The sequence below is a fragment of the Drosophila kikkawai genome, chromosome 3R (assembly GCF_030179895.1).
Source record: "Drosophila kikkawai strain 14028-0561.14 chromosome 3R, DkikHiC1v2, whole genome shotgun sequence".
Lineage (NCBI taxonomy): Eukaryota > Metazoa > Arthropoda > Insecta > Diptera > Drosophilidae > Drosophila > Drosophila kikkawai.
Window position 1 is genome coordinate 20,553,934 of NC_091731.1, and position 27,974 is coordinate 20,581,907.

At 42.0% G+C, this 27,974-nt stretch overlaps 9 protein-coding genes and 1 long non-coding RNA gene across 33 annotated transcripts; 2 read left to right on the forward strand and 8 right to left on the reverse strand.

Annotated features, from left to right (window-relative positions):
- The first annotated feature begins 644 nt into the window (after nt 1-644).
- Nucleotides 645-27,154, forward strand: LOC108075433 (modifier of mdg4-like). Of its 22 annotated transcripts, none has more exons than XM_017167871.2 (6): nt 645-778; nt 1,023-1,278; nt 1,336-1,475; nt 2,010-2,883; nt 22,854-22,969; nt 23,490-23,675. In XM_017167871.2, the coding sequence occupies exons 2-6, from the start codon at nt 1,065-1,067 to the stop codon at nt 23,658-23,660; spliced, it is 1,515 nt and encodes a 504-aa protein (XP_017023360.1). In that variant the 5' UTR covers nt 645-778; nt 1,023-1,064; the 3' UTR covers nt 23,661-23,675. The 22 variants fall into 22 exon arrangements, with proteins under 22 accessions (XP_017023360.1, XP_017023348.1, XP_017023351.1 ...); XM_017167859.2 differs by lacking the exons at nt 22,854-22,969; nt 23,490-23,675 and adding exons at nt 20,489-20,646; nt 21,212-21,529; XM_017167862.2 differs by lacking the exons at nt 22,854-22,969; nt 23,490-23,675 and adding exons at nt 19,119-19,315; nt 19,590-19,872.
- Nucleotides 7,699-8,639, reverse strand: pre-mod(mdg4)-U. The gene is made up of 2 exons (XM_070287165.1): nt 8,615-8,639; nt 7,699-8,163 (listed from the first exon to the last, which is right to left on the reverse strand). The coding sequence occupies exons 1-2, from the start codon at nt 8,637-8,639 to the stop codon at nt 7,898-7,900; spliced, it is 291 nt and encodes a 96-aa protein (XP_070143266.1). The 3' UTR covers nt 7,699-7,897.
- pre-mod(mdg4)-V lies at nt 8,639-9,127 on the reverse strand. The gene has a single exon (XM_070287320.1). It carries the CDS (start codon nt 9,125-9,127, stop codon nt 8,639-8,641), a length of 489 nt encoding a protein of 162 aa, XP_070143421.1.
- pre-mod(mdg4)-W lies at nt 9,265-9,525 on the reverse strand. The gene has a single exon (XM_017167892.3). The coding sequence runs from the start codon at nt 9,523-9,525 to the stop codon at nt 9,265-9,267; it is 261 nt and encodes an 86-aa protein (XP_017023381.2).
- Nucleotides 9,455-10,687, reverse strand: LOC108075435 (uncharacterized). 2 transcript variants are annotated; one of them, XM_017167888.3, is made up of 3 exons: nt 10,396-10,687; nt 9,966-10,284; nt 9,455-9,587 (listed from the first exon to the last, which is right to left on the reverse strand). In XM_017167888.3, the coding sequence occupies exons 1-3, from the start codon at nt 10,670-10,672 to the stop codon at nt 9,566-9,568; spliced, it is 618 nt and encodes a 205-aa protein (XP_017023377.2). In that variant the 5' UTR covers nt 10,673-10,687; the 3' UTR covers nt 9,455-9,565. The 2 variants fall into 2 exon arrangements, with proteins under 2 accessions (XP_017023377.2, XP_017023374.1); XM_017167885.2 differs by having other exon boundaries at nt 10,378-10,612.
- On the reverse strand, nt 10,823-11,109 carry pre-mod(mdg4)-X. The gene has a single exon (XM_041776416.2). It carries the CDS (start codon nt 11,039-11,041, stop codon nt 10,823-10,825), a length of 219 nt encoding a protein of 72 aa, XP_041632350.1. The 5' UTR covers nt 11,042-11,109.
- On the reverse strand, nt 11,194-12,049 carry pre-mod(mdg4)-Y. Of its 2 annotated transcripts, none has more exons than XM_017167889.3 (2): nt 11,845-12,049; nt 11,194-11,546 (listed from the first exon to the last, which is right to left on the reverse strand). In XM_017167889.3, exons 1-2 carry the CDS (start codon nt 11,912-11,914, stop codon nt 11,254-11,256), a joined length of 363 nt encoding a protein of 120 aa, XP_017023378.1. In that variant the 5' UTR covers nt 11,915-12,049; the 3' UTR covers nt 11,194-11,253. The 2 variants fall into 2 exon arrangements, 1 of the variants encoding a protein (XP_017023378.1); XR_011445364.1 differs by lacking the exon at nt 11,845-12,049 and adding an exon at nt 11,724-11,842 and having other exon boundaries at nt 11,423-11,546.
- LOC138928954 (uncharacterized) lies at nt 11,912-12,431 on the forward strand. Its single transcript, XR_011445365.1, has 2 exons — nt 11,912-12,033; nt 12,159-12,431. It is a non-coding gene; the product is annotated as an uncharacterized lncRNA (long non-coding RNA).
- On the reverse strand, nt 15,565-16,235 carry pre-mod(mdg4)-Z. Its single transcript, XM_017167891.3, has 2 exons — nt 16,038-16,235; nt 15,565-15,967 (listed from the first exon to the last, which is right to left on the reverse strand). The coding sequence occupies exons 1-2, from the start codon at nt 16,216-16,218 to the stop codon at nt 15,804-15,806; spliced, it is 345 nt and encodes a 114-aa protein (XP_017023380.1). The 5' UTR covers nt 16,219-16,235; the 3' UTR covers nt 15,565-15,803.
- On the reverse strand, nt 16,507-17,266 carry pre-mod(mdg4)-T (the record flags this gene model as incomplete). The annotated part of the gene is made up of 2 exons (XM_017167769.3): nt 16,507-17,008; nt 17,074-17,266. Coding segments are annotated over 2 exons (693 nt in total), but the record flags the coding sequence as incomplete, so codon positions are not given.
- Nucleotides 27,155-27,974: the final 820 nt, after the last annotated feature.

The window sequence follows — 27,974 nt, forward strand, 5'->3', positions numbered from 1 at the left end:
TATCAGTGGTTCACGACCCTCCCCCCATCCCCACCTATGATTTAGAGGTTTTTTACGGCCTAGGGCCCAAGGGGGAGTTTTAGATGAAAATAATTTTTAGGGAAAAAGTTTAAGTATTATTTAAATATTGTGAAAAATATACAGTTAGGGTATTCCCTTGGCACCAGCACTGGTGTGTTGCCATACTTTATGTTCGTGAGTGACCAAATCTGCCAGACCGCCAGTTCATGAATGTTTGGGATTTTTTAGGGAAAAGCCAATTTTCATTTGGCTACCAGTGATGCCATTTTAAGAATTTTATAGCTAGTTTAAAAATGCAAATGCTATTAGCTAGAAATCTAGCTCATGTTTTTTAATGATTCGGCTACTTTTGGCAAAATTCCTTTTTCTCTGAAATTATAATACCCTGCAAGCATATAAAAAAGAATATTCATTACAGATCTGGACTCAAAAGAAGTGGGATGTGTTGTTTTAACTACACATTGCCAACAAAGGATGTCTGAATCAGATAAATACAAAGATTCCGTAATTAAAAATTCAGATATTAAAAATAACACAAGAAAATTAGCAATTTTTTGTTTTTAGCTATTTCTAGCATATTTCTTTCTTTCAATTTAGCTATTTTAACCCATGCAAGTCTGGCAACACTGCAGCTCTAATAATACATACACACCTTTTTTCGCTTTCAAAAGAATCGGACGCATTTCTGCGTCAGCGGGAATTAAGACTAACTTTAACAAAATAAATAATTTATTTATTTAGAATTACCAAGTGAGAGGTGAGTTTTCAAACGGCAGTGATTGTTTCTTTCGCACATTTGATTGCACGGCCAATAAGTGAAAGAGAAGCCATCTATTTCGCACGCACACATAGACGCGTGAAAAATTTCCCAGTTTTTCGGCTGCGTTGCATTTATTTGGCGATTGCTTCTTAATCGCCTGCGGTGGTTGTAAACAATCTTTTAGTTAACTCAACTTCTGAAGCAGTAACAATCAAATGCATTGGTTTTCTTGCGCTTGCAGCCCACACGCATAGATACAGAAAAGTATTGATTTTCGTCCAAGATGGCGGACGACGAGCAATTCAGTTTGTGCTGGAATAATTTCAACACAAACTTGTCGGCTGGCTTTCACGAGTCGCTATGTCGCGGCGACCTGGTGGACGTCTCCCTGGCGGCCGAGGGTCATATAGTGAAGGCCCATCGATTGGTGTTATCTGTCTGCTCGCCATTTTTCCGGAAGATGTTCACCCAGATGCCGTCGAACACCCATGCGATTGGTGAGTTTTTTTAACTTCAGACAGAGGGGCATAATTCAATGATTTCTTTCTTCGCAGTATTTCTGAATAATGTGAGCCACTCTGCGCTTAAGGATTTAATACAGTTTATGTACTGCGGCGAAGTTAATGTGAAGCAGGACGCCTTGCCCGCTTTTATTAGCACCGCTGAATCGCTGCAAATCAAGGGGCTGACGGATGTAAGTATATCAAAAACAACAACAATGCCAAGCGCATCGTCTTTCGCGCGCAATACACACACGCGTACGGCAGCGTCTGTATAAGAGCATGGCGACTTGACTGTACCGAGAAATTTCTCGCAGCCCAAATGCCAAACGGCAGCTGCGCCAGATAGAGAAGGCAATAGGTTCGCTTTAAAAGTGCTTGTGAATGTGTGCTGCGTACAATATGTTTGTCTCGCTCTTGCCGACATGGCAACAGTCAACTGGGTGGTTGTTAGGCATCGAATTATCGGTACCATAGCATAAACAATTATTAGTACCTGAGATTGGGGATAAGAAAAATGTGAGAAGTATAAGTTGAGAAAATGTTAAAATAGCTAAATTATGAATTTTTTTTATATAAAATAACTTTAATATCAGGGAAATTTTCATTTAAATTGGGCTCCTTATCAATTCACCATCAAATCAGTACAAATTTTGTTTTTATTTTATTTTCTCTAAACTTTTACGTCCCAACAAAAGGTTACAATATTAAATATCTTCATTTTTCAGAACGATCCTGCGCCGCAACCGCCTCAGGAGCCCAGCCCACCACCAGCAGCACCTCATGTACAACAACAGCAAGTACCGACTCAGCGGGTGCAGCGCCAGCAGCCGCGCGCCTCCGCCCGCTACAAGATCGAGACTGTGGACGACGGCCTGGGAGACGATAACAAGGGCACAACCCAGATCGTCATCCAGACCACGGCCGCACCTCAAGCTACCATCGTACAACAGCCGCAGCAGCAGCAACAACAGCAGCAGCAGGCGTCGCAGCAGATCCAGACGCAGCAGCAGCTGCAGACGGGGACCACGACGACGGCAACGCTGGTGTCGACAAACAAACGATCCGCTCCGCGCTCCAGTTTGACCACAACCAGCAGCAGTGGCGGCGTGAAGCGCTCGAAAACATCTGTCTCCGCCAACGTAATTGACCCCCTCGACTCGGCCACGGAAACTGGAACCACCACAACGACGACGACACAGCAACTGGTGCCGCAGCAAATTACCGTGCAAACCACTGTAGTGTCTGCGGCTGAATCCAAGCTCCACCAGCAGCAGCAGCAAGTCCGCCAGCAGCAGGAAGAAGCTGAATATATTGATCTCCCCATGGAATTGCCCACGAAATCTGAACCGGACTACTCTGAGGACCATGGCGATGCTGCTGGCGATGGCGAGGGAACGTACGTAGAGGATGATGCCTACGGCGATATGCGCTATGACGACAGCTATTTCACGGAGAACGAGGATGCTGGCAACCAGTCTGCGGCGAATACGAGTGGCGGCGGTGTGACGGCCACAACATCCAAGGCGGTGGTCAAGCAAAACTACAGTGACTCTTCGTTTGTCGACACCAGCGCGGATCAGGGCAACACAGAGGCTCAAGGTTGGTTGAATTTCTGTCATAGACATGGCTCAAAGCCAATAGTCATAAGTAGTTTTTAGAAAAGAATGTGTTTTCCATTTGCGAAGAAGTCAAAATCTTCATTAGAATCACAATGACATTTTTTACTTACTTTCCTTTACTTAAATCTCTTCGCAAACAAAACATATTCTTTAAAAGCCCGTTAAGTTCGTTTAAATTTGGTATAAAAACTAATTTAAGCATTGCTTTGGTGGCCCTTAGTTATTAGCTAGTTAAGCAACCAGTGTTCTATTTAAACCGCAAAAGAACACTTGGTCGATCGGCTGTTTCAGGCAAATTATTTAAATGCCAACAAGCCTGGATCACGCGAATTTAAAAAGTAGTGTTTAGAGGTGAGTAGAGTGTTGAATTTTTACCAAGTGGACGAGATGAACACTGAAGCTGCACCCGAGAGCACCGAATATTGTAAACTATTCAAGGTAATAATATAGTTGTAAGGTCCGTATTATTTTTTAATTTTCAGGAACTTTGCTGTAAAGTGGTGTGAAGCCTGGACGGCTACGAAATCAAATCAAACAATCGCAGAGCATTATTCGATTTCTCTTCTGGTATTTATAATTTTCAAGTGGATTTTACAAATATTATTTATTTTAAAGATGTTGCTTAGAGACTGGTTGAAGCAACGTAAAAGCTTGCTGATTCGGTTTTCTAGCAACGGCATTTATTGCCGAGTCTTATGTAAAGGTTTTCATAGGGTATGCTTGTTTATTAATATTTATTATAGTGTTGACGTCTATTTGAAGGCAAATATTAATAAATGGGTATCACATTTTTTTTTGAAGGAAAATGAGCCAATAGATTCAGATTTAAAATTATACATTTGTAGTACCTACATTTTTGTTGTGAAGGAAACTAGCCATAGATACAGTTTCAGAATTTAAATTTGTAGTTAAATTAATTCAGAGTATAGGATAGTTGCAAGGTTAACTAGATTTGCGTACCTATTAAAGAGTTGCCTTCAAAATTTGGGTACCTGGATAAAATTTTTTTTTTGTACGCATTGGTGGTGAAGTGCCCACAAGAACGTCACTATTCTAGGGCTTTTTTTTTTCAATATTTTAAATTTAAACAAATATATGTATTTGTAAGACATTTTATTTATTTAAAGCTAACAATTGGTTTTAAAACAAGGAGCTAATGTATAGTTAAGAGTCATAGCAGCTTAGCTGAAGGCCGCAGCTTGTGCTGATTTTAGATTTGGAATTATTTGTAAGATATTTTTGTTGTACGAATGCATATTGAAAATAAAGAAACTATTAAATGGGAATTTTAATTTAATTTTTTTAAAGCGTTGCCGTATCGCTGGAATATCTAAGGTATGGCAGCTCTGAAATGCATCCTTGTATTTTAAAAGGTGGCAACGTCGTATAGTATTATCCACAAGCCAAGCTGCATTTGTTTTTTATTTTGTTGTTGCCGAAATTATAAGAATAATATATGCTTGTAAATTAATAATTTCTGTGAAATGTGCCTGTGTTGTGACAAGTAATTTATATTGCGCCTGTGCCTTGTAGGCAAATGGAGTGTTTATCAATTCAAAGCATTTTCCACCCTTGTGGAAATTTTAAAGCAAAGTGAAGTTAAAATGTGTGATAAATGGTTACTGTAAGTCGAAAACTATGTTTTTCCCAGCATCCGTGAGTATCTGCCACCATCTACATGGGTTCTACGGTTCTCTGTCTGCAAATAAACAGCTTAAAGCAAAAAAAAACCTAAATTAAATGTTGTTTTATTTCGCCGTGCAGCCTAACTTAGCGCTTAAGCCATCCACTAGTTTAGTTGTAGTCTAACTTGACATTGCTATTATCACTAAACACACTTCTCCGCCTTCTTATCGTCCTTATGCGTTGGGGAATCTTCGGGCAATCAGGAGACGAAGACATTAGGTTCATAAGGAGTCAAAAGAAGAACGCCCAGCTGGTGTTCCGGGACTACATCTACAACAAGAAGCTAACCCAAGCCAATGGACAAACGACCTGGCGCTGTGCGGATGTCCTCAAGCTGCGCTGCAAGGCGGTGGTCATCACAAAGAATGGTAGCTTTGTCGATGCCAGGCGGCAGCACAACCACCAGTCGCATGCCTCGCGTATCGGACAACGGCAGCTGTACAAAGTCGAGGAGGAGCTGGAGGAGTACATCGAGATCTGCACGTCAAACCCAAAGATCTCGCAGTATTTGGGCAGCAGTAACATCAGCATCATGACCGCTAAGGACGGCAAGGAATGCAAACTTTTTCTGCCCGCCTCCGAGGCCACAGAGATTGAAATGCAGGCGCTGGTAGATGCCGCTGAGGCCGAGGAGGAAGAGGAGGAGGACGAAGCGGATGTGCGGGACCGGGAGCGAGAGGCCAGATGGCAGGAGGAGGAGGAGGACAAACGCCGAGGAGTTCTAAGGATCAAGCATCTATCTAGCAACTAAGCTTGTATTTATCTCGAACTGTGCAATGGGTCGATTTGTTGGCTACGTATCCATTATCGGGTTATATAGGATATATCTATTATGAAATGTGAGAAGAACCAGAACTGCCCAATCTCGAAGTCTGCGTAAGTCATAAAAAGATAAGAAAGTGGCAAACCTAAAATATAAGCCGAAATTTATATACAGTCGCTGTAGTAGTTGCAGTTTTTCAATAGGATTTTCATAAAATCCTTTAGATATTTTCATTCCAACAAATCGGCCCTTCCTTTCGAATATAGTTTAAGCCTACTTTTCTTAATTCTGTAAACGTATTCGTCTATTAAAAATTCTAATAAACGAGACCAAATAAAAGGATTTCTAACTAGTCGGTAGGATGTACTGAAAACTAAGATAAAAGCTTTCAATTTCTATACTATTTATACTAATCAAAGCTGCAACTTGTGTATTTCACAGATGGCAACGAGCTGGTCTTCATCGAGAGCCCCTGGTCAACGCCTTGTCTGGTGCTCAATGGATACATGTACAACTGCCACAGTCGCAAGAGCAACAAACAGTATTGGCGCTGCCACAATTACTCGAAGAAGGTTCACGAGATGCGCTGCAGATCACGGTGCGTACTGGAGAACGGTCGGCTGAAGAGTGTGACTGGCGGACTGCACAATCACCAGCCGCACACGGACAAGATCGAGAAGATTGTGCAGCGAAACAAGCTGGCAGCCGTTGGATGCATAGGACGGAAGCACTCTAGAACGCACAGTTTTGTTCAAGAGCCCAAGACGGAGGAGGAGGAAGAGGAGGATGATGAGTTCAACGAGGAGGAGCAGCCACAGCTGGCCAGCGGTGAAGCGGCTTCATTGCAACTGACAGACCACGAACTGATGCACGCCTCCCTGATGCTCATCCCCGAATAGTGGCCCAAGGGCAGTACCTGTGGTCTCTGTAGTGCAATCAATGTAGTTAACTAAGTGACAGTGATGGGAGGTACATGGAAACATATCGGTTACGACTCAAAAGCTCAACAGATCTTCTATAAATCGAATTAACAAATACTTTGTGTAAATATTGACTGTAAACCTTACTTTTAGTTTAACCTTAAGTTACTTGATACCTTGGTTCATACATGGAACCACAGCATATTTTCTAGATAAAATTCGTACCTTTCCCATCACTGCAGTGATTTAAGGAAATAAACAAGTAAAATTAATGTCAGCTTGCTCAGTTTCTGAACCCGATCCCCTTGCAGTGCCAAAGTGTAAGTGTGATTGCTAATTCTCCTTGTAATTAATCCAAGTTTTCTCCCTTTTTGCAGTGCTCACCTACGATGATCGAGGAAAACTGGTGCACGATGGCTTCACTTTTAGCTGCCATACGCGAAACACGGAGAAATTGATGGCCTTCTGGCGGTGCACCATGTACAAAAAGCGGCACTGCACCTCGGCTCTCACCACGCACATGAAAGCAATTAAGTCTATAAGGGGTTTTCACAATCATGAACCCCCTGAACGCCTAAAAACTTTCATTCCCAGGGTGGTTAATTGGCAGTCTGGCGTTGAGGAAAGAAAAAATTAAATGGTAAGTATATCTGAATAGTTTTTCTTACGATTTGCAAAGTCTTTAATGTTTTTTTATGTGTTTTAATTTCAGATAATTTATTTTTCAGCCCACACAAATAACGAAATTAAATAAACTTTTCCAGTCTTATTAAAACCTTAAAAGAGTAATAGTTTTTTTTTTATTTTAAGTATTTAAGAAATTTAATTGTTTCATTAGCTAATTTGTGTGTTTTTTTTTATTGCAGTCTTAAAGAAAACTGTTGAAATAGCCCGACCGATGTACCACCTTCCGCAAAAGAAGCTCAACCTTAAAAATCCGGACAACATTATACGCACATCGGCCAATCGGCACAACTATGTGTCCGTGGGAATACCACGGATGAAAGGCAAGTGTGTCAATTGTCTAAAAAAGGGCATATCAAATATGCGTAAAGTCACTACCTTGTGCGACACTTGTCCCGGCGCTAACTGGATGTGTAACGTTTGCTTCGAGGAGCTGCATCCTTAATACGGACTGCTAATCCTAACCAAGACCTAATTTTAGAGAGTGTCTCGCAACATTTTTATCTCCATTTTATTATTACTTTTAAGTAATTTTCTATTTCTTTTCATAAAAAATAAAATACCGAATAAATCATATTATCATTTGAACTCTATTTACTTTCCTTCTTTTGTTTAAAATATTAAGCTGATTTTATGGAAACTTTAGGGTAAGGCGACCTCCAGTTAAGGGTTCGAAAAAAATAGGAAAACTCCAAGTATTTTTGTAAATTTTCTTTGAATTTCTTATATAGAACTTATATTTCAGTTTTCTTCAGCTAATTTTAAATGTGTATCTTTGAGTATACTTAATTGTTTTGTTTAATTATTTCTTTCTTAATATATATTTATTTAAGACAAAAAAAGACCTTCAACTTTATATATATCTTATATCTTTCCATATAGATATGTAAAAATATATATTTATATGGCAGATTTTAATAGTAAAACTGTATTCTACCGTTTCATTTCGATTTTTTAACCTTCTTACGTAGGCCTCCCCGCTCCTTTTTCACCAACGTCAGTTCGTGATTGTGCGGGGCATGAAGAACCTCGAGTCTATCGTTTTTGGTGGTCCGAATGCGGGCCCGGCACTTGGTGGTGGAGCGCGTGGCACATATCCATTTAGTGCCGCGTCCGTTCTCCATAAACTTGACGTAGCTGTGGCCGCCGTAGTTGAGCTTGATCGATTCCCTCTGACCCTTGGTGAAGTAGAATGAGGCTTCGGCGACTGCAAGAAAAAGAAAGCATAGGATCCGGATGATTACTACAGGGTTTTTTTACACATGAAAATTGCATAAAGTTATCATCGAGTCATCAGTTAACTACAGATTTATATAAAGTGCACTGTTAAAGGCTTAAGTTTATTGGATTTACACACATATATATATATTTAGATTTGTATAAAGTGAATGGTGAGAGTTAAATTAGTTTGTCCGTCTCCTAAAAACACAAGTTAAAATCTATATTTACGCACAAGTAAGTGATAGGAGCGCGGTTGCTAATAACTAAATAATATTGAAAATGTTCAAGTTCACATTTAAAATAGAGCATACGTTTTTAGGCTACTTAAAATTCTCAAAATGTACAGTTCGGTCTGAGGTGCTTTAGAAAAGTAAAATGTATTTTATAAACTAAAATCCACTCCGACGATTATTAATGAAAAAATTAGATGACGCCACCAAATCCGAACGAAGTGGCGGGCATCACTTCCGACGACTGACCACTCTGACACCGCCCACAATGCCCGTAACATCCGCCACTATCTCCTCATACTTCAGATGCATTCCCAACTCGCTGACATCAATCGTCGCTGGGGATTCGTCCTCCAGGGCTGTGGTCAGCATGGCATCGCTGGCCAGCTGGATCTCCTGCTGATGCTGTTGCTGCCTGGCCGACGTCGTGGTGTCCACCTTCACCACCACCGGTGGTGGCACTCGGCGCACCCTCTTCTTGCGGCGCACAATTTCCTCGTGCGTGTGGAATCGATTCAAGGGACAGACCACGTCGTTGATGGTGAATACACGGGAGCGACACTTTTGATTCCACCACTGATTGCATCTCCAAAAGCGCTTCTCCTCGCCCGTCGATAGCTTCAGCGTCTTCTCGAAGATGAACGGCTGGCCGCCGTAGATGAGTTGCATCCGTCCGCGCGATGTGGCCGAGTAGATGGCTACGCTGCTTTCTGCGGACATGACAGAGAAGAGGAATAGGCATTAGTGATATTAGGACTATGGCATAACAAATCCCTACATCTACAGATCATAGTCGGTCGGTTGAATGCTGTTTGCCAAGTCACAAGGCGCGTTTATACTTTATTAAATCTTAAAAACTAATCATACTGCCTACGAAGGCGCTTGGAGGGCGGATGATTGTGCTCTGGCTTGGACAGGAACACCTTGAAGTTTCCGCTTGGCAGCTTCGTGGTGGATAATCGAGCATTACAGGGTTCGTGACCAATCCGTCGATGCCGGCAGTTCCAATAGGTGGTGCAGCCATGTCTATTATTCTTGGCATAGGCATATCGATCATACATCAACTGTACGGACTTCCTTTGCCCCCGAATGCAATATATTTTGGGTATAAAGTCCATTGGCTTTCCATGTGCATTGTATACCGACTCCACCGGCAGGTCACTTCCCGTGACAAAGAGTTCTGCAAAGAAAAATATAGAAATAATTAGTTGGAAAAGTAAGACTTGGTGAGGACCTTGTCGAAATAAAAAGTCAAAACCGGCACGCTGATTAAGGGATTTATTGTATTTAGAAGAGAAGAGGCATTAATTGGCTAAGAAAAATATTTATTCGATTTATAATTTGCTACAAGCTGTGTTCTTGCCTTCTTCAAGTGGTTTGGCAAATCGAAAATAAGAGAAAATAAACCTAATAACCTTTCTGTTCAGAACTAAAACTCACTTAATATTGATTAACTCCAAGCAGACTAGTTTCAGTAAACCTAATGCCTTAATTAGTTTAGTTTTAAGTCAATACTAATGTAGATCTTACTCCAAGTATTTCAGTCATTAGAGCTTACTTGGTCTGCATTTTGCTGGGTCTAATAGGCACGCAGAGGGGATTTCTCTCCAGGCATGGCTGCTTCTTCGATTTCTGGGTGGTTGTGTACATGGTGGGATGGGTGTGAAGGTTGCTGGTGACGTGAATGATATCACCGCCGTGTGTTAGCTTTGTGACCAAGCGAGCTCGGCACTTGGCCTTGTGGTACATCGAACACTTCCAGTCCCTGCTCTTCTGGCCTTGCCTCAGCTTTTCATTGGGTGTGTAGGTATTTCCCTCGTGGTAGACAAGGTCGGTGCCTCGATTCGAGCGCACATACTGAGCCAATCTGGATGTGCCTGCAAGAAATAGATGTCATTGGAATTAGTGGGCGCTTGGCAAATATCGTTTTCGTGTTTAGATGTAATGGGATTATGTCTTAGTTGGATTACAGTGAAAAGCAGGCGAACATTTTGCATCTGAATTAGTTTTAAGTTTATTCCCCTCTCTTTGAGATTCGTCTTTTCGCCTCATCTGGTTGTGGCCCTCGTGTCTCATCCGTACTCTGTTCGTGTCCCTATTTAAAATGGCCCTGGCCCGGCAATTGTGACGGAAGTTGGCGCACTTCAAATAGGTGCGATGCACATGAGAGGCTCCGATCACGAAGCGGTAGCCATCGATGACCATAAATCCATTTTGTTTATAAATATGGGCCTCCCACAGTGGACCTGCTGAAGAAAAGAGCATGAGAAATGGTTAGTAAATATAAAAATAAATACAGTAAAGCTTAACTTTAATATATTTTGCCACAAGTAAGCTTAAAACGAAATTAATATATTCTTATTCTTTAGAAATCTTCCTTAGACTAACAATTGGTAAATCCGCACTTGTTCTTCTTCAGTTGCGTCGGTTTCTCTTCCTCGCAGCATCACCTCGCCTTCTTGGTCGGTGCAGCTTGAAGGCATCTGCTGGGTGATTGTGGTGACGATGGCTTAGCTTGATGCTGCTGGAGTGGGCAGTGGTGACGCATCTGGCCGGGCAGCGAAGCTTTATGTTGCTGTTCTTTGAGCATACCCAGTTGATGCTGTTACTGTACTTGCGCTCCACGGTGTACATGTGTCCTTTGAAAATTAGATTCTGGCCGCCGCGGCGATTGGCCACCAGTTGATACCCGGCGACAGCTGCAAGGATGACGAGACTTTAGTGTTGGGGAGTTTGGTTTACTTGCTGGCAAACACACTACAGAAGCTACAACTGCAGGTGGAAGGTGGTGTGACTTTAACATATTTATTTGACTAAATGGTTGAATGGCACAGGTAATTCGTAATTTAGGGATGATTGTGGAAGCCACGCAGGGCCGAGATCTGGTTGGACTTGGTCACCACGCGGGCGGAGCACTTGGTGTACTTGCAGCGCAGCTTGACGCACTCCCAGTAGCAGACGTCCCTGATCCGCCGATTGAGAGTGAAGGGCTTGCCGTCGATGGTGAGCAGATTGTTGCCCCGATTGCTTTTCGTGAAGCAGACATCCAAGTGGTCATAGTTCTGCTTCCGGGAGCCGCCCGGCTTTTTCTTCGCCACTGGCAGCGATGGCTGGGCCTTGAATTCGTGCTCCTCCAGCTCTGCAAGACAGAATTTGGAGTGGGAGGATGTGTATATTGATTAGACAGCTCCGCATAGCTCGATTGCCCAAGTTGATCCGCCAAATAATTTCCCTGCACCGTTGTTTTTGTTGCAAACACAACACTTTATTGACATAGAATTGACATTGTTTTTGCATTGCAATTTCGACATTTTACCATTTGTACACAATATTTGCTTGGACAGAAATTTAGGTAGGCGTCGCTTTTTGCCTCGGCTTTATCACTCTGCACTATTTAGGGCGCTTTGCAGGCCGCGTGTGTTTTCTGGTGCACCTACCCATTGGGCCAATAAGTTTCACTAACCCGGGTCGCTTTCGTTTCTGTAATATCACTTGTTTATACACCATTATTAACAATTTTCTGCCGTTCACTTTTGCTTTATTTTTTTTTTTCACAATTGTGGCATTTTACCAGAGTTGCCGGACTGTTTGATTCCCAGCCAGGGTTGCAGGTACAGTGCGTACTGGTAAGGGGAATGGTTTTTTCGTCCGCCACAGCTTGTCCTTTGAAAACAACATATTGAAAATTAATGATTTTATTATAAAAATATCTGTTTTGATTTTAACAACTCCCTTTAACTTGTTTAAATAGGTAACAAAGTGCTGTAATATTTCGAAGAGCTGTAACCCTCAAGCGAAGTGTCACTGTGCCTGAATGCAGCCCTGGGCGCTGCCATTATTTTTCTGCCTTGTGTGACTCGTGGGCGTGCTTAAAACAATAATTTGTGTTTTACCCCGTTAAATACAGCGATGGACGTGATAATTATTAAGGATTACTGTTGTAGCTCCCTGCCCGCCTGAAATGTGTTGCAAGTGCAGTTTCTTATTTATAAAATTAACCACAATAAAGTCCTATACAAGCACCGCAACTGTGTTTTATTTTGTTTATGTTTTCTGTTCATGCCTAAAATCGGTGTTTTAACAAAAGTTTGTTCTTTTTTTAATGTGTCATTTTAGAAACACCAAAAAAGGACCCTATAGTCGTGCCCAAGCCAAAGGAAAATGACAAGAAAACAGCAACAACAACAATTGGTACGGAAAAACCCAAAAAGGATGCCGATGCTATTCCCTTGTACGATGGCAGCCTCGTCTATGTTTCCAAGGCGGCGCTGGCCAGAGCCTATATACCCATGCCGGCCATATATACCTCACGGGTAACGGACCTGGTGATTGGCAAGGAGACTCTGGCCAAGATTGCCCGGGACGAGGAGTCGCCTTACAAAAATCTGCTGCAGGAAATCATAAGTACATAGCTTGTAGTGATCTCAACTAAACACACGATTTTTACATGGGAGAACCATTCATATCTTTGCAGCTCACGTGTGCAAGGTCTTTGCCATTCGCGGAGACCAGTTGACCCCGTCAGTAGTGCAGGAGTTCATCAACCACAAGCTCGCGACCCTCAAGGCGTCGGTGACCAAGCCGGGGCCATAATTTAAAGAGCCAATTGTGTTCAATAGTTGTTTGTTGCGTTTGTAAATTGAAATAAACACGAGTAACTAGAAATTTAAATTCCTAGCTCTTTATAGAGTAGCACGTAATCCTGGGACAAGCTCTCAAATAAGACCAAAAACTAATGATTATCAACTTGCTCGCCCTTGATTTCAGGCATCATCCAGTCGCTGAAGGCTCTCCTGGAGGACAAGACCACCAGCATCCAGTACACAACCACGCAGCGGGGACGGGTGATGCTGGTCTACGAAGGCTACCGGTATGTGGTAAACCGCCAGAGCCAGAAGAACGTCTTCTGGCGCTGCTCACGGTATGTGAAGCACAGCTGCCGGGCCACATTGGTCACCTCCAAGGTACAGGATGTCCACCTGCGCATCTCTGGGGCTCCGCACACCCACGGCCCGGAGGTCACCTCGATAGATCTCACGGCGGACTTGCTTGACGAGTTCTCGGAGCTGCAGTAGGCTCGCCGCCACAAGCAACAAATTATATTATTTTATCCCTAGACTTAACTTAAACTAAATAAATTAAACTAAATGTGTATGAAATATGTAGTTATGCGTGTTCGTTTTGTACCTACTTTAGTTCTTGAAACACTCGTTAAATTCCTTACTAATGTCTTGTTTCTATGTAATCTTGCAGTTGAGATCAAAATGGAGGAGCAGTCGCCCACGCCCGGATTGCCCACAGATGCTGCTGTCGCCGCTTTGGCCGTCACATATCTGAGCGATGATGAATCATTCCGAAAGCCTTTTACCCTGCCCAAGATACTGGACGGTAAGTTCTATAAGAACATCCAGCCGAACCAAAAGACGCCTGGGGCCATTCAGGCCACCTGCACCACCTGCTACGGCTTAATATCCGGCACCACCAAATCAACGGGGAACTTCCTCAGCCATATCAAGAGGCGCCACAAGGAGCTCCTGCCACTGTGCCAGCTGTATTGCCAGGCGAAGGCAAACGGCAACGTTCCAGCCGCGATAAAGAATCCCATACTCAACCCGAACACGGTGGTCACATCAACAACTCCGACGCTGGAGATGATGACGCAGGTTTCGCAGATGCCGCCGCCAACCTACGCCACTACAACCACCCACCTGGCCATGCCGGTGACTGTACCTGTTCCCGTATCCATGTCACTGGCGATGCCCCTGTCCCTGCCCAGCGTGCAGACGGCGCCGCAGATGATGGCGCTAATGCAGCAGCACCAAGCCCACGGAGCGGTTTTCATCAGCAAGGATTACTAGCGCAACCCCTGGGTATGGGGTCATCAATGTCTGTGGTTTTGAGCAAGTTTTTGAACTAGTGTCGATGTAGAGTGTACCTATACCAAGGTGATGTTCGATTTGTGGTGTCTATAGCTAAGATTTTAATGTTGCAATTTTATTTGCAATTTTCATGACATTTTTTATCGATGTATAAATTTAAAACTGATAGTTTTACCCTCCCAACATACAACATTAATGGGTTTATATGTATATACAATGTTTGCTGCCATAATATACAAATGGATACAAGGACTGCCCCAAAAGTACTTAATTTAAAGGGAGGCAGAAAGTTATGTATCCTTAATGTGTACATTTTATATTTCCTTTTGAGCGTGTCTATAATAGGTTTGTGTTGTACCCACTGCAAATCGACTCACCTAGACTTAAGCTAAGTGCAACGTTGTGTAAGTCCTGATAGATTTAAATAATTTTACAAATTACAAAATAAATTCTCTTGGAAAAACTTTGTATGCTGTCTTTAACCCTTAAATCATTAAAAGAGATGTTAGCCTGCTTACTATATATTCCCTTTTTCTGATGCAGTTGCTTTGCTTTCTCTTCTTCCAGTTCGACGTCGGTACTCAAAGAAAGCCATGGAGTACGACGGACCTGCAGAGTTTAATCTGGCGGCTCATAGGCGTCCCAAGCTCATCATAGCCAATGAACAGTTCATCGTGCACCGAATTCTGGGCAAGGATAACTTGATCGGATCCTGGCGCTGCATGTACCATCACAAGGGCTGCAAAGCGCGGGCCTCTACCTTCATGGTGGGCAGCGAAGTGAAATATCGAAGCACTTGCTCCTCGCACAACCACAAGAATGTCAGGTGCAAGCTGGCCAGCCTAAAGATGCCGTGGATTCCAACCGAATAGTTGCAAATCTCTTTGAGGGAATGTGAGACGATCTCAGAATAAACTCGTAGTTGCTCAGTATATTAGCAGGCTTCACAAAAGAAAATACACTTGAATAAGCAATCCTAGGACATTTCAAAAAGTACTTAATGCTGGAATAAAAAGAGAAATTATGAAAATATTCTTATACTATCAAAATTCTATACATATCATAGGATTTTTACAAATTTCTAGATTTTTTTTTTGGTGAACATCGGAGGTTCCGATCGCACGTTTCATGGAGTTCCTAAAAACCACAACCTGGTGATATTGAATATTAGATATTGAAAACTGTTTGCATTTTACTGCGTGTCTAATACAAAATCGGAAAAGAAAGACATTGCAAGAGTAGCCTGGTGCAAATTCGCTCATTTAAAATGTATTTAGCTTAGATGTTCATATGATTTTATTAGAAATTTCCTATTTTGTATCCCTTTGCCATAAACAGAATTAATTCTACGAATCACAGGACTCGTATTGATGAAGTCCCAGGTAGGGTACTTACCCATCCTAACTGGGCTCGGGACACTCAGTCTACAAATCGGACATAAACTTGACGAAAACAATAGCTTTAGCTTAAAAAATGTAAGTCGAATGAAAGGGGAATGGCTAAAAAGTGGCAGATGGTTACATCTTAGGCTGCGGGTCCTGGTTTGCCTCGGTGGTTTCCAGCTTCCAAGAACCCTGCATCTTGTCGGCGGCCGTGAGCGAGCTCAGCTTTTTGTGGATCAGCATGCCAGAGGCCCTGGCATTCTCAATGCGCCTGTTGTCGCCAATGTGATTGTGCACATCTTTTGGATTGTAAAAAGAAAAATACACGCCATTAGCTTACAAAAAGTAAATTACTATTTGAACACAGACCATTGGTCACGTAGAGATCATCGCCGATGGTTTTCAGGCGACTGCGGCACTTGACCGATCGGTTTTGGACACACTCCCAATAGAGAATGTTGTTGCTCTTGCCAAAGAACTTGAGATTGGAGCGGTAGATGAAGTTGTTGATGGTCAGCAGTGTGCCGCCCTTTCGGCTTATCAGGAACATCTGCGGGCCACAGTTTCGTACATGTTGGGTGACTGGAAAAATAGGGAAAGATAATGGTTATTAATTGGTCGATTATTCTGGGCTAACACATTAATATCTCGAGTCGGCTTAGCGCTTACATGCTTAGTGTTAACGGGTTTGCTCTTGATTTATTTTCATATTTTTATTGGGAAAAGCTTAACTATGTATGTGTGTACGTGAATTGATGTAAAAATATATATTGGAAACCCAAACTGAAGAATAAAGAAAAATATATATGCTTAATTGCAGGCGCATGGGCACGATAGGTGTCACTTCTTCTTGTTTTGCAAAGCCTTCTGCAGGCGCCGCTTGATCTTCTCGCGGAAATCATTCGGATCCACCTCTGCGGCGGGCTCCTTAACAGGGAGCTTCTCCTCGGCACCAGCCGTCGATTCTTCCAGCTCGAGCTCGTCTATCTCCTGAATCTCAAACTCTTCGACTTCCTCCTCGGGTTCTGGTTCGGGCTCGGGCTCGGTGTCGTCCAACTTAGTTTTGCTTTTTATCATTGGCTTTCGATCTCTGGTGTTGTCCATCGAGGCTATGGCCCCCGATTCCCCCGGCATGAACTGCGAGGGCAGGCAGCTCTTGTCGCTGGCCTGCATGAAGTGCATATGCTCGCCGTCGTATGGGAACACCCGCTTCTGATCGCACACCACCCGCACCTTGCACTCTTCGCCGTGCTCGCGGTAGCAGCATTGGAACACCGAGTAGTCAGCCTTGCGGAACGAGAACTTGAACAAGTGGCCATCGAAGATCAGCTTGACGCCGCCTGCGTGTGGAGAGGGGTAGATTAGCCAAAGCAACAGGTGCAGGAAGGTAGATCCTCCAACTTACCCTTAGTGGTGGAGGCGTACACCGCCGGCTCGCTGTTCGCCTCGTTCTTGGTGGCCGCCCGCAGTTTGTCCAGGAGCTTCGGCTTCGGCGTCGCATCTTCAACTTTTGTTTTGGGTCTGCCGCGTTTTCTCGGAGGCACTGCGATTGCTGCCGATGCGGATGTGGCGGCTGCGAAATGGAGAAAAAGTGCAACAGGTTAAAACATTGAATTCGGAAAGAGTCGCCTTAAACGAAAACGAAAAATAAAACAACTGAAAAGCATTTCTGACTGGTCTTGCAGCCGTTTATTGGTTTATAAGCAGGTCTAAATCAAAAAAGATTAAAACTAAAATAGTAAATTGTTGAAAAACACGCCAGAGTAGCCGGACTAAGAAGACAGAGTGCTGCCAGACTGCGAGCAGGCCGGCCACTATTTTTTCTGTGAATGACAAAAAGTTTCAGCTTTGCTACATAGCGATGCCAGACTGTGCGTGAGTAAAAGTCTGGCACCACGCAAAATGAGCGATATTTATCGAAAACATCGATAGCGATGTTTTCTCCACCTCTAAGCACGCCATCTTTGTTGTTCTCACATTTTCGCCGTGGAAATTAAACGGTTTTTTGCAAACAAACTGTGTTCAATCGTAAATAATATAATCTACATTGAAGTATAAATAATATACAATATGCAAAACTTGTGTGCAATGTCCTGTGGCCAGGCCGCGCGCGCCTGTGTGTGTTTCTCGGTTGTGAGTGGGTGTACAGCGAGCCAGCGTCAGTGTTGTTATTGTTGGCGTCGTCTCGCAGAAGAATCCCTCCAAAAAGGGGAAAATAAGTGTTATTGTGTTATTAGCAAGATTAAAATTCATATTTGTGGCCCTTGTAATGGTCCTTAGTGTCTGTGTTCAACCGATAATGTACCGTTTGTGGGTGAGTTGATTAATACAGATTGATTTACACTTGGCAGAATACATAAACAAGTAAAAAATGTACATAAATTAAGACTCCTGTAGGCTTACGTACATATTCTCGACTAGATCGGGGAACATATCCCGCAATAAATCGTTTGTTCAGCACCGCTTCAATCCCTGTGTTTTTCTGGGTTGGGCCTACTAAGATCCCCAGTTGACCACCACAGGTTACACATCCAGTAATCTTCCACATCCGCCATTTCAGGCCAGTTCATCGGGGACGTTTCTCGCGGTGTGTGGATCGAGAAGCACGAATACTTTTTCCTGCGCAATCAGAAGCAGGGCTTCAACCTGGTCTTTAACGGATACATGTACAAGAAGGAGGCCAGCTTCCGGTCCACCGTCAACTGGATCTGTTCCGATGGCAATGGCAAGCGGCTGACCGAGAACAAGTGCTCCGCGCGGGCCATCACCAAGTTTGATGGCGGCATTAAGCTCGGCAAGAAGCCGCACAATCATCCGCCGCGATTCCTGGGCACCAATGTGCCAGCCAAGTTGCTGCCCAAGGTGGCCTTCAGTCCGTCATTTTAAGAACACAAAGAAAAATATAGAGACAGAAACAGAAACGATCTTTGAAGTAGACAATTTAGTTGCATGATGATAGGCTAAGAGATCATCCGTCGCATGTATCGCCCTCCCATCTCATCACGAATGTAACTCTCTAATCTCCAGCAAAAATAACGCATAACGGCGTCCGGTTCAAGCGGACGGCCCAAGGCGAGTTCCTGATGGTCAACGGGAGATCGTACAAGAAAACGCGCGCCATGCAGTACCGTACATACTACCACTGCTTGACCCGCAACTGCCGGGCCTTCTACGTCCTGGTGGAGCTTAAGAAGCGGCCACGTCTCACCAAGCATCACGACCACGCCACCTTCTGTCCTCAGTGCCCCCCGTAGAGGATGTGTATGTAGCTATAATAGTCAAAGAATTCATTTGTGTACAATATATATAACGAGAACCATGCAAGCATTCCCAGTGTTTTATTTACATTTAAATCCGAGGCGTCCCTATTGCAATAATATTCCAACCAGCCAGCCAGCCATCTTCCAACTAACAAGGAACCTTATCTACATCTTATCTCCCCCATTGTAGCCAAGTTCGACTATCAGATCAGCGTGGATTTGGGCGAGGCCACCATGCAGCTGGCCACCGGCTCATCCGTCGGCGTCAACAGCAGCTCACCATTCTTCATCGTCAGCAAGTATGGCACAAAGCAAATAATGCTCAAGCAACACACCTTCAATCGCCACATTTGCCGGGACGATGTCACCTACTGGCGCTGCAGTCAGGTGAGTGTATAGTCTATATTTTATAAAACAAAAGATAAATAAGGCTGGATTTTTCCCCAAAACTTTAAGACGGTTTTCTAACCTAAACAAATATATTCTTTACATCATTATTGACCGAATAAGTTGTTTTTTTAACTCGATTAATAAGGAAATATATTAAAAAAAAGATTATAACAAAGTTTAAGTGAATCACATTAACCTCTGAGCCTTTATTTATAACAAAAGAATACTTATTATTACTATTAGTTTGATTATTAATTCCTATATCCTTTAGTTCGCCGTCTTGCGCTGCCGGGCACGGCTCAAAACCAAACAGGACACCCTGACCATCTTGAACAGCGAACACAATCACGAGGTCATCTTGAAGGCCCGCAAGTACGGCTCTCTGAAGCGCCAGCGGGCAGAGGCCGAGGCGGCGTCCCGGGCGGAGCGTCGTCAGGATCAATCTCAGGCCGGCGCCGATCCGCTCAGTTCGCCGACGGGGAATTAAGCTCTCTAGTCCTAAGCCTTATTGTAAATTATAATAAAATTGACTCAATAAAATTCAATTTAGCTAAGTTGACGGTGTCTGCTGCGTACGTTTGCCTGTTAGTTGTAATCATTTGTGCTCTACCTGAAGTCAGAACATACCACTAATCAATTTTGTTAACTTTCTATTCACAGATTCCGATTCCGTGGCATATTACTCTTACATCACGGGTTTCCGGGGGAGCCGCAAGCTGAAGATCGGGGAGTTCACCTTCACCCGAAACAAGGCCACCGGATCGAAGACGTACTGGTCTTGCGCCCGGGCGGGGGCTCACAAGTGCAAGGCCCGTGTGGTGACCGTGCAGGACCACGATGTGACCATAAAGTGCGGCCAGCACAACCATCCGCCCTACTAGCGTAGCCATCCACAGCAATAGAAACCATTGCGTAAGTCCACACGCACACTGGCGTCTGAAACCTGATCTTGCCACTCAGCTTCTAAGCGAGCTCATAACTTCAGAGCAAATCAGTGTGCTTGTGGCCTAGTAGGAGCGCACTTAGACTTAATTACTATTTATTAGAAAATATATAAAGAACCTGAAAAAACGATTCGTTTGTTTTTGTTTTGTCTTGGTTGTTGCATTTGTTTCAACCCTTGAGTGTATCCTACATTATAAAACTAATTGTTTCATGTTCGTTTTACAGAATACTCTGATTTGGACGACGCTGAAGGAGCAATCAGACACAGCCTGCTCACCTTCACAACAGGACAACGGGGCTGCAAACTACTGGCATTCAGTGGCCACAACTATGTTCGAAATCGACGGAGTGGTCTCAAAACCTATTGGATATGCTCCAAGAAGGTGAGTGTGAAAATTTACTTTCAAAAGTATTTTATTTTTGTAATTTGTATAACTTGTAACTTGTATATAAAATTTAAAACTTAATAATTATTCGAAAATTTTCTTTAAATAAAAGTGAATAGAAGAAACTTTTTTATATATTACGAATTTAATTCGAATTTTATAATTTTTAATGAAGTCAATATAATCGGAAACATAAACTATTTTATTTTATTTAAAGTGAAAAAAGGAAATATTTAAATTTTGTAAACTTATAATATTTATGATTATTGGAAAATATTGAATTTGAAGTTAAAATAATCAATATTATCGGAAACCTAAAATTTTTCTTATATTAAAAGTGAATAAAAGGAATTAATTAAAATTTGTTTAATAATACGATTTTTATAATTTTTTTAAACAATTTATAATTTTTACAATTATTGAAAAATATTGAATTTGAAATTAAAAAATTCTATATTTTCGGAATTATTACATAACCATTGTTATCTAATTTAGTTGTTAATAAAACTATATTAGTTTTGTAATTAACATACTTCGACTCTTTAACTATTTCCTATTGCAGGGCAGCACTAAATGCAATGCTCGCGTCGTTACCAATGTCGTTGACGGAGTACACAAGATTGTGCTGGAGTCCTGCTATCACACTTGCCATAACACTGGCCGAAAGAAGCGACTGTCGTCAGTTGGCCCATCGATAGTGCCCAGGACGCGCAGCACGACTAGGCCTAAAATCGAAAAATCAGTGGCCTCAGGAGGGATCACACATCAGATGTCAGAAATAAAGTCAGAGGAGGAGGAGGAAGAGTATTCCTTGGAGCTGGGAGCGATAAGCATAAGCATCGAGGATATGCAGCGATTAAATTAAATCAAGAATCCTTACTTTCTGCTTTCTTAACCGCGATTTTTATTTCTTATGTGTAAAATTTGAATAAACGTTTTACTTATATCAAGAGAGTTTGTTAAGATGAAATCTATCTTGGTATATTCAATTGGGCTACAATGCTATTGATTCACAACTAATACTCTTGAATTTCTTTGCCATTTCAGTTACCTATGAAGTGATAGAAGTGGCACAATCACAACCAATGCAAAAGCGTGCACGCTTTTCCAAGACACCGGTGGATGTGCAATACATTCGGACTCCGGCTGGCAGCTGTGTCCTGCACTGTGGCGAGCATCGGTACCTGCGGAATGCCTCCTACAAGGATAAAGTCTACTGGAAGTGCAGCAGATGGCGCAAGCAATGCCGCTCTCGAGTCATCACGCACATCATGCCGAACGGTCAATCCCGCTACGCGGTCAGTGGAGTGCATAACCATTCGTAGATGACAGCTGGACATGGATGGACTGGATGGATGCCGACTGTTTAACTTGCGAATATTAGACTAAGCTAGGAGCAGCATATGTGCGTCTTTTGAAATGTATAAAAGTTAGCCAGTATTTAGTTTAGTTTGTATGCTAAATAAATGATTTATTTTAAATGATTGTATTTAAGGTTAAGCTGCCTGAACGATTTCCCTAAACTCGGGTGAGTGATGCCTTATAAAAATACAATTTAATTGCTTTGTTGTTATGTTTCATTTACACATTTTATTTACTATTTTTTATTTGGCTTAAGGCTTTTTTATTTATCTTTGTTTTATTTATTTATTATTTATTATACAATTATATATACTAACCTTATATCCATTCTCTATTTTACAGGTCTCACCGAACTTGATCCCAGCATCCTTGGCGACTATGGCAACGAGAGTTTCTTGCCAAAAACTATGGGATCGGGACGTCAACGTATCCGTTGTGGTCTGGCGACCAAGCAGAAATGCCTCCGCACTTTGGATGACTGGGATCGCATTCGCTACGAGCGAACCCGTACCGGTGATGTTCTGATCTATAATGGGAATCGCTATCGCCGCCAGGCCAACTACGAAGACAACATCTACTGGAGTTGTGTGAAGAAGCGGATGAACTGCAACGTTTACATGATCACGCACAAGGACAAGCCGACCTATGTGGCCATTTCGGGCGTGCACAACCACGTGTAGTCGTCCATACTTACTTTAATGCATATTAACAATACAATAAACATACATACTATATTCCGTTCAAAAGCTACCTCTATAGTTGTCATACATTCCACAGTTCTTACAGGAATCACAGGTCAATAGATATTTCATTTGCACTAATCACTCTCTTAATCTTTGCAGAACTGGCTGTTTTCGGGACAGGACAACGGGGAAGGACCGTGCTGCTCTTCCAAAATGAGAAATTTGTAAAGAATCGATGCTCGGCCTCACGCACCTACTGGATATGCTCGAGAAAGGTGAGTCCTAATAGAATTAATTCCAAAAATATATAAAAATGTGACTTGAGAATGAAATATTAAAAAGAAATATTACATTTGCTGAGAATATCGAAAAAGAAAAGAAGACATTTGTCATGATATAATAGAGTAAATATTAATAGAGTAAATATTTATGTGTGTATAGGTAGTGAGAGTATTTAAACGATTATATGCAAAGTTTCATTAAGATAGCTTTAAAATTGAGGGTCTATTTCGCATAAAACCGGGCAGACTGACAGACGGACATGGCTAGATCGACTCGGCTGTCGATGCTTATCAAGAATATAAATATTTTATAGGGTCGGAAATGTCTCCTTCACTGCGTTGCAAACTTCTGACTGAAATTATAATACCCTGCAAGGGTATAAAAATCAATTAGTAACGAATATATTTAGATTATTTCCTTTACATTTAAAGATAGTCATAAGATAATTGAATTGAAATTTGATTATAGATTGCATTGTATTATAAACATATTCTCTTTGAACCCATCCAACAGGACGTGACTGTGTGCCGAGCGCGCGTGGTCACTGCTCTGGACAAATATGCCCAGGCCCGCATCATCAAGAGCACTTATGAGCACGATCACAGCCGCAAGTTTCCCAGCAACGTCAGCATGCCCGCCTTGATCAAAAGGGAGAAGAAGACCCTCTCTATGGAGTCGTCTTAGGATTACATTTAAGCGCATACTGTCCAAGCGTTAGCCACTTAATAAATCAAAGTTTTTCCTTAAATACAAACTGAAAATTGTTGTGCAGTTAAAGTTAGAAGCATGCCAAAGTGCATTCACATATTGTCCTCTCACTAATCGGGAATTTCTCTTTCGTTCCGCAGCTTTTCACATTGACTTTGCGGACTCCAAGAAGAACGGCGGCAAGCTACTGGTAATCAATGGTTTCCGCTTCTTTAGGAACAAGAAGCGTGGCCATTTGCAGTACTGGAAGTGCCGGAATTACTACAAGGAGCGCTGCCCCGCCATAGCCATCCACGATGAGTCCTCGCTAATTCTGCGTCTGTGCCACCAGCACCAGCACACGGAGAGTAATGATATTATGATTAAGCCGCTGCCGCAGGGCGGAGAGACCAAGCTATCGCCACCCGTCGAGTGGGCGAGCCACGACGATGATGAGCCCGAGGAGGCTGAGGCCGCTGCGAGAATGCGGGATCGAGATCGGGAGCCAGTTCTTCGGGGGCCGCCACCGTTGACCGAAATCAAGTCGAAGCTGGGGAACTTGGACCTGTAGCCGAGGCTAGAAACTGTTTTTACCACTAAGTCGATATATAAGAGAGCGAATTCTATGTATTAAAGCCGAAGACTGTACAACGTTTTTCAATGTCTAAAAATAAGTTCAACAAACCAAATCCGTTAAGTTTTTTTCTTTTTAAACAAGTTAAAATAATTTATTAACTTATTTCTCCCGCATTCTGTTATGCTTTCAGATATCGACTACGGTCATGGACAGTATCGAGGCAACAATCCAAACATTCAGTTCTCACAATCCAAGCGCGGCGGCCAGCTCCTTTGGCTGGACGGCATGAAGTTCTTCAGGAACAATACAAACCGCACGAATCTGTACTGGCGTTGCCATTGGTATTATCGACACACCAAGTGCCCGGTGCTCATCTGCATGAGCAAGACGGATAGCAACGATTTCCGGCAGATACACGAGCACTGTCACATCCGGCCGAAGCGCAAAGAAAAGGTCACTGCTAGGGGAATGAGGACTCCGGTGGTGTCCAACGTGATGAGCCTGCCCCAGAGCATGGCGCACCTTTTCGATTTGTAATTTAAGAGTCTGTTTTGCAGAGTATATAAATAAAACTGAAAGAAACATACGTAGATCCTTGCCTGATTGTCCAATTTACTAAGATTTAATTGTAAATGTCAGAAGCTTAGACCACAACTAATCACTTTCTTTTTACTTCCCACCAAAAATTTTGCAGTTGTGCTGGCCAACGATGAGGTGCCTAATCCTGAAGATGTGCTGGTCTTCTTTACCCAATCGCTTCGCGGTCGACCCGCCATCATGGCCAATGGCATTCGCTTCCTGATCATGAGCGAGAACAAGAAGAAGATCCTGTGGCGCTGCAGTTCGATGGCCACCAAGAAGCTGAAATGTCCCGCCCGCATTACCATGCTGAAGGAGACGCCGCCCAAGTTCATTATCAACAAGGCGGAGCACATGCATGCGGAGCTTAAGCGGAACAAGTACAGCTCCAGCAAGGCGCAAACTCTGCGGGAAACGCGCCAAATGGTCGCGAAAATGGACTGCGAAATGGAGGTCGATGGCGATGTCAACTTCGATCTGCACGAGGAGGAGCTGAACGATCTCACCTCGCACGATGTCTAGTTAGCATTAGGTGTACATTAGAGACGAGCGAAAAGTTGATCATTTTCATTAAGAATAAATGCAAGCAAAATTCATCACTAAGGCCAAACGAATAACTCCTGAAAACTTATTCTCATTGCCTATGCTTAGCTTATCATGATCTCTTACTAATCAATTACATTTTCATCTACTTTTTAGGCCACAAATTTGGCTATGTGGTTAGCCAAAAGGGACGTGTCCAGCTCATCCATCGCAACTTCTCCTACGTTCGCGAAAAGTGTATAAACAACAAGACCTATTGGCGCTGCACCCAGTACACCACGCAAATCAAGTGCCACGGCAGAGTCCACACCCTACAGGGACGGATTGTGCACTCGAGCAGTCACAACCATCAGCCATGTGGCCAAGGGCGGAGGCAGTCCATCAACATTATCTCTGTGGAATAATTGGGTTTATGTGAAAAATTGCAAAGTGTATATACCCAAATCTAAGCATTTTGAAAGGGTATTTTTTAATTATTTAAAAAAAGATGCTTAGAATTGTTCTTACATGTTTTTTATCTTTTAATTTTATTTACGATCTCAAAAACTTTGACAGGATCTCTTCATTTATTTAAGTCAAAACTCATGTACAGAAAATAAACTTAAATTAAGCCCAACCTTTTAAACAGTTTAATTAACATACATTTTTAAGTTTCGAGCTTACTTCTCAATCACTCTGCTTTATATTACTAATCAACTTTGCTCTTAACTTGCAGATATTGCCCGTTTGGCCAGTTTTAGCAGCACCCGCAAGAAGAAGCGTAAGCTGGTCATTGACAAACACGAGTTCGTGATGGATCGCAAGCTGAAGAGCAGCATCAATTGGCGCTGCTCCCGCTATCGGAGTGCCAACTGCAAGGTCCGGGCAACCACTCATGTCCTAAAGAATGGTCAGGAGGTGTACCGTCTGAAATATGCCAAGCACTCGCATCAACTCTGACCTGAGAGACAAATATCAAGATAGAGTTTAAATAAATCAAAATGCCCGATTGCCTCAGTTTAAATATTTTTTCAATAGCTAAAAAAAAACGCCAATAAAGACTTATTAAATAAACTTAGTATATAAAACGAAGAAACAAGAATTACAAATTCCAAAGACTGTAAGCTAACCTTACTGTGTAATTTATTATGTGTTTTTTTAAGAACGTTTACTAATTAATCATAATTTTGTTTCTCTTTCTTTGCAGATATCATCCGCAAGAAAGGCATCATGATTGTCAAGGGCACGAAAGGGAAACCCAAACTTCTAATGGGCGGTTATGAGTATTACCGCAACAACTCGCGGGGCTCCAAGACCTATTGGCTATGTGCCCGGAACCGATATATGCGCTGCGCTGCTCGAATCATTACCTGCTCAGTAACCGGAGAACTAATCATTAAAAATCAACAGCACAATCACGACGCCCTTAATCATCCCCTTGCAGAGACTAGTGAAAAGACGTAAATACAAGGATTCTTCATTTTGTATTAAGCCATTCCATTTTCCAAATATTTCATATACAAAATTACAAGTTAGCACTATTTTAAGCTACATTTCAACACTTGCTCTTAAAAAATAACATCATCATTAATAGGAATTCTTACTCTCTGTGGATAACAGTTCTATAAATTTAAAGGGTTCATATGCTTAGAAATAAATAAAGGACCTCTACGTTACATATACCAGGTAAGAAAAACAGATATTAAGTTACATCAAGCAGTTTGAACTAGATTTCTAAGTAAAACCTGGTGAACTTTTAAATACTTCAAAATGGTTTTAGTTTCATAAAATTGATTTGAATGTCGGCCAAGTATTCCATGATCGGTTTTATCTCGTTTTATTTGTTAATTTTTGTTTAAAGTTCTATATAAACAAGGTAAGTCAAATGAAGTTCGTGAAAATGTGTTTAATACATGAGATATTTATACATATAGAATATGATGAATCAGTTCAAACCAAGAAATTGGTTATTCCAAGGGCACTAAGTGGCAATATACAGATACTTTGATTATGCGTTCTCAGTATGTCAACGAACGCTAATATCAACAAGTCTTTGTTATTTCTGTTGCATGGCAAGTTCGTAAATTGATACCGCACACAATGAGACAGATTCTGTTAATTCTTCGGGTAAACTTTGTGTCTTGTTTACACAAATCGATGTATAAGCAAAAAGATCGAGAACTGTGGAATGAGAGAAAAGCTGAATCAGCTTTTCAGCCCCTTGAAATGTGTCTCATAAATTCCTTAAGTGCGGCATATTAATCTGGTATTGCACGCATTTGTTTTTATTAAGACTATGGCTGCTAAAAGTATGTGAATGCTTTTCAAAAAAGAAAAATTCAAGAAATTATATGAAGTTTCAAGAATATTTGAAAAGATTGAGTGTCTGCTTCAAAATACTTAAATAAATGGATATAATTTAAAGAATCTGAAATATATTTTGGAAGCTGTAAAAATTCATTGATTTTATTATTATTTTTTTCCAGTGTAAATACTGTTGTTTTTAAAAGGACTTAGTGTGGTTCTTTAATTGATTTATTATATTTCTTTTTATTGCTTAGATTATATATATATATTTTTAAATTAAAATTGGTTTGCTGAGTCTGTAAACTGTTTTGTGCCACTCTATACTT

Bases quoted from the DNA above. Each gene is read 5' to 3' on its own strand.
- LOC108075435 (XM_017167888.3), bottom strand. From the start codon at position 10,672: ATGCTCTTTTCTTCAGCAGGTCCACTGTGGGAGGCCCATATTTATAAA. The intron at 10,285-10,395 runs GTTCGCCTGCTT...TATTTCTTGCAG, and splicing joins AACTAATTCAGATGCAAAAT to GCACATCCAGATTGGCTCAG. The intron at 9,588-9,965 runs GTAAGCTCTAAT...TTTTCTTTGCAG, and splicing joins CCCAGCAAAATGCAGACCAA to AACTCTTTGTCACGGGAAGT.
- LOC108075433 (XM_017167857.3), top strand. From the start codon at position 1,065: ATGGCGGACGACGAGCAATTCAGTTTGTGCTGGAATAATTTCAACACA. The intron at 1,279-1,335 runs GTGAGTTTTTTT...CTTTCTTCGCAG, and splicing joins GTCGAACACCCATGCGATTG to TATTTCTGAATAATGTGAGC. The intron at 2,884-13,660 runs GTTGGTTGAATT...GTAATCTTGCAG, and splicing joins GGGCAACACAGAGGCTCAAG to TTGAGATCAAAATGGAGGAG.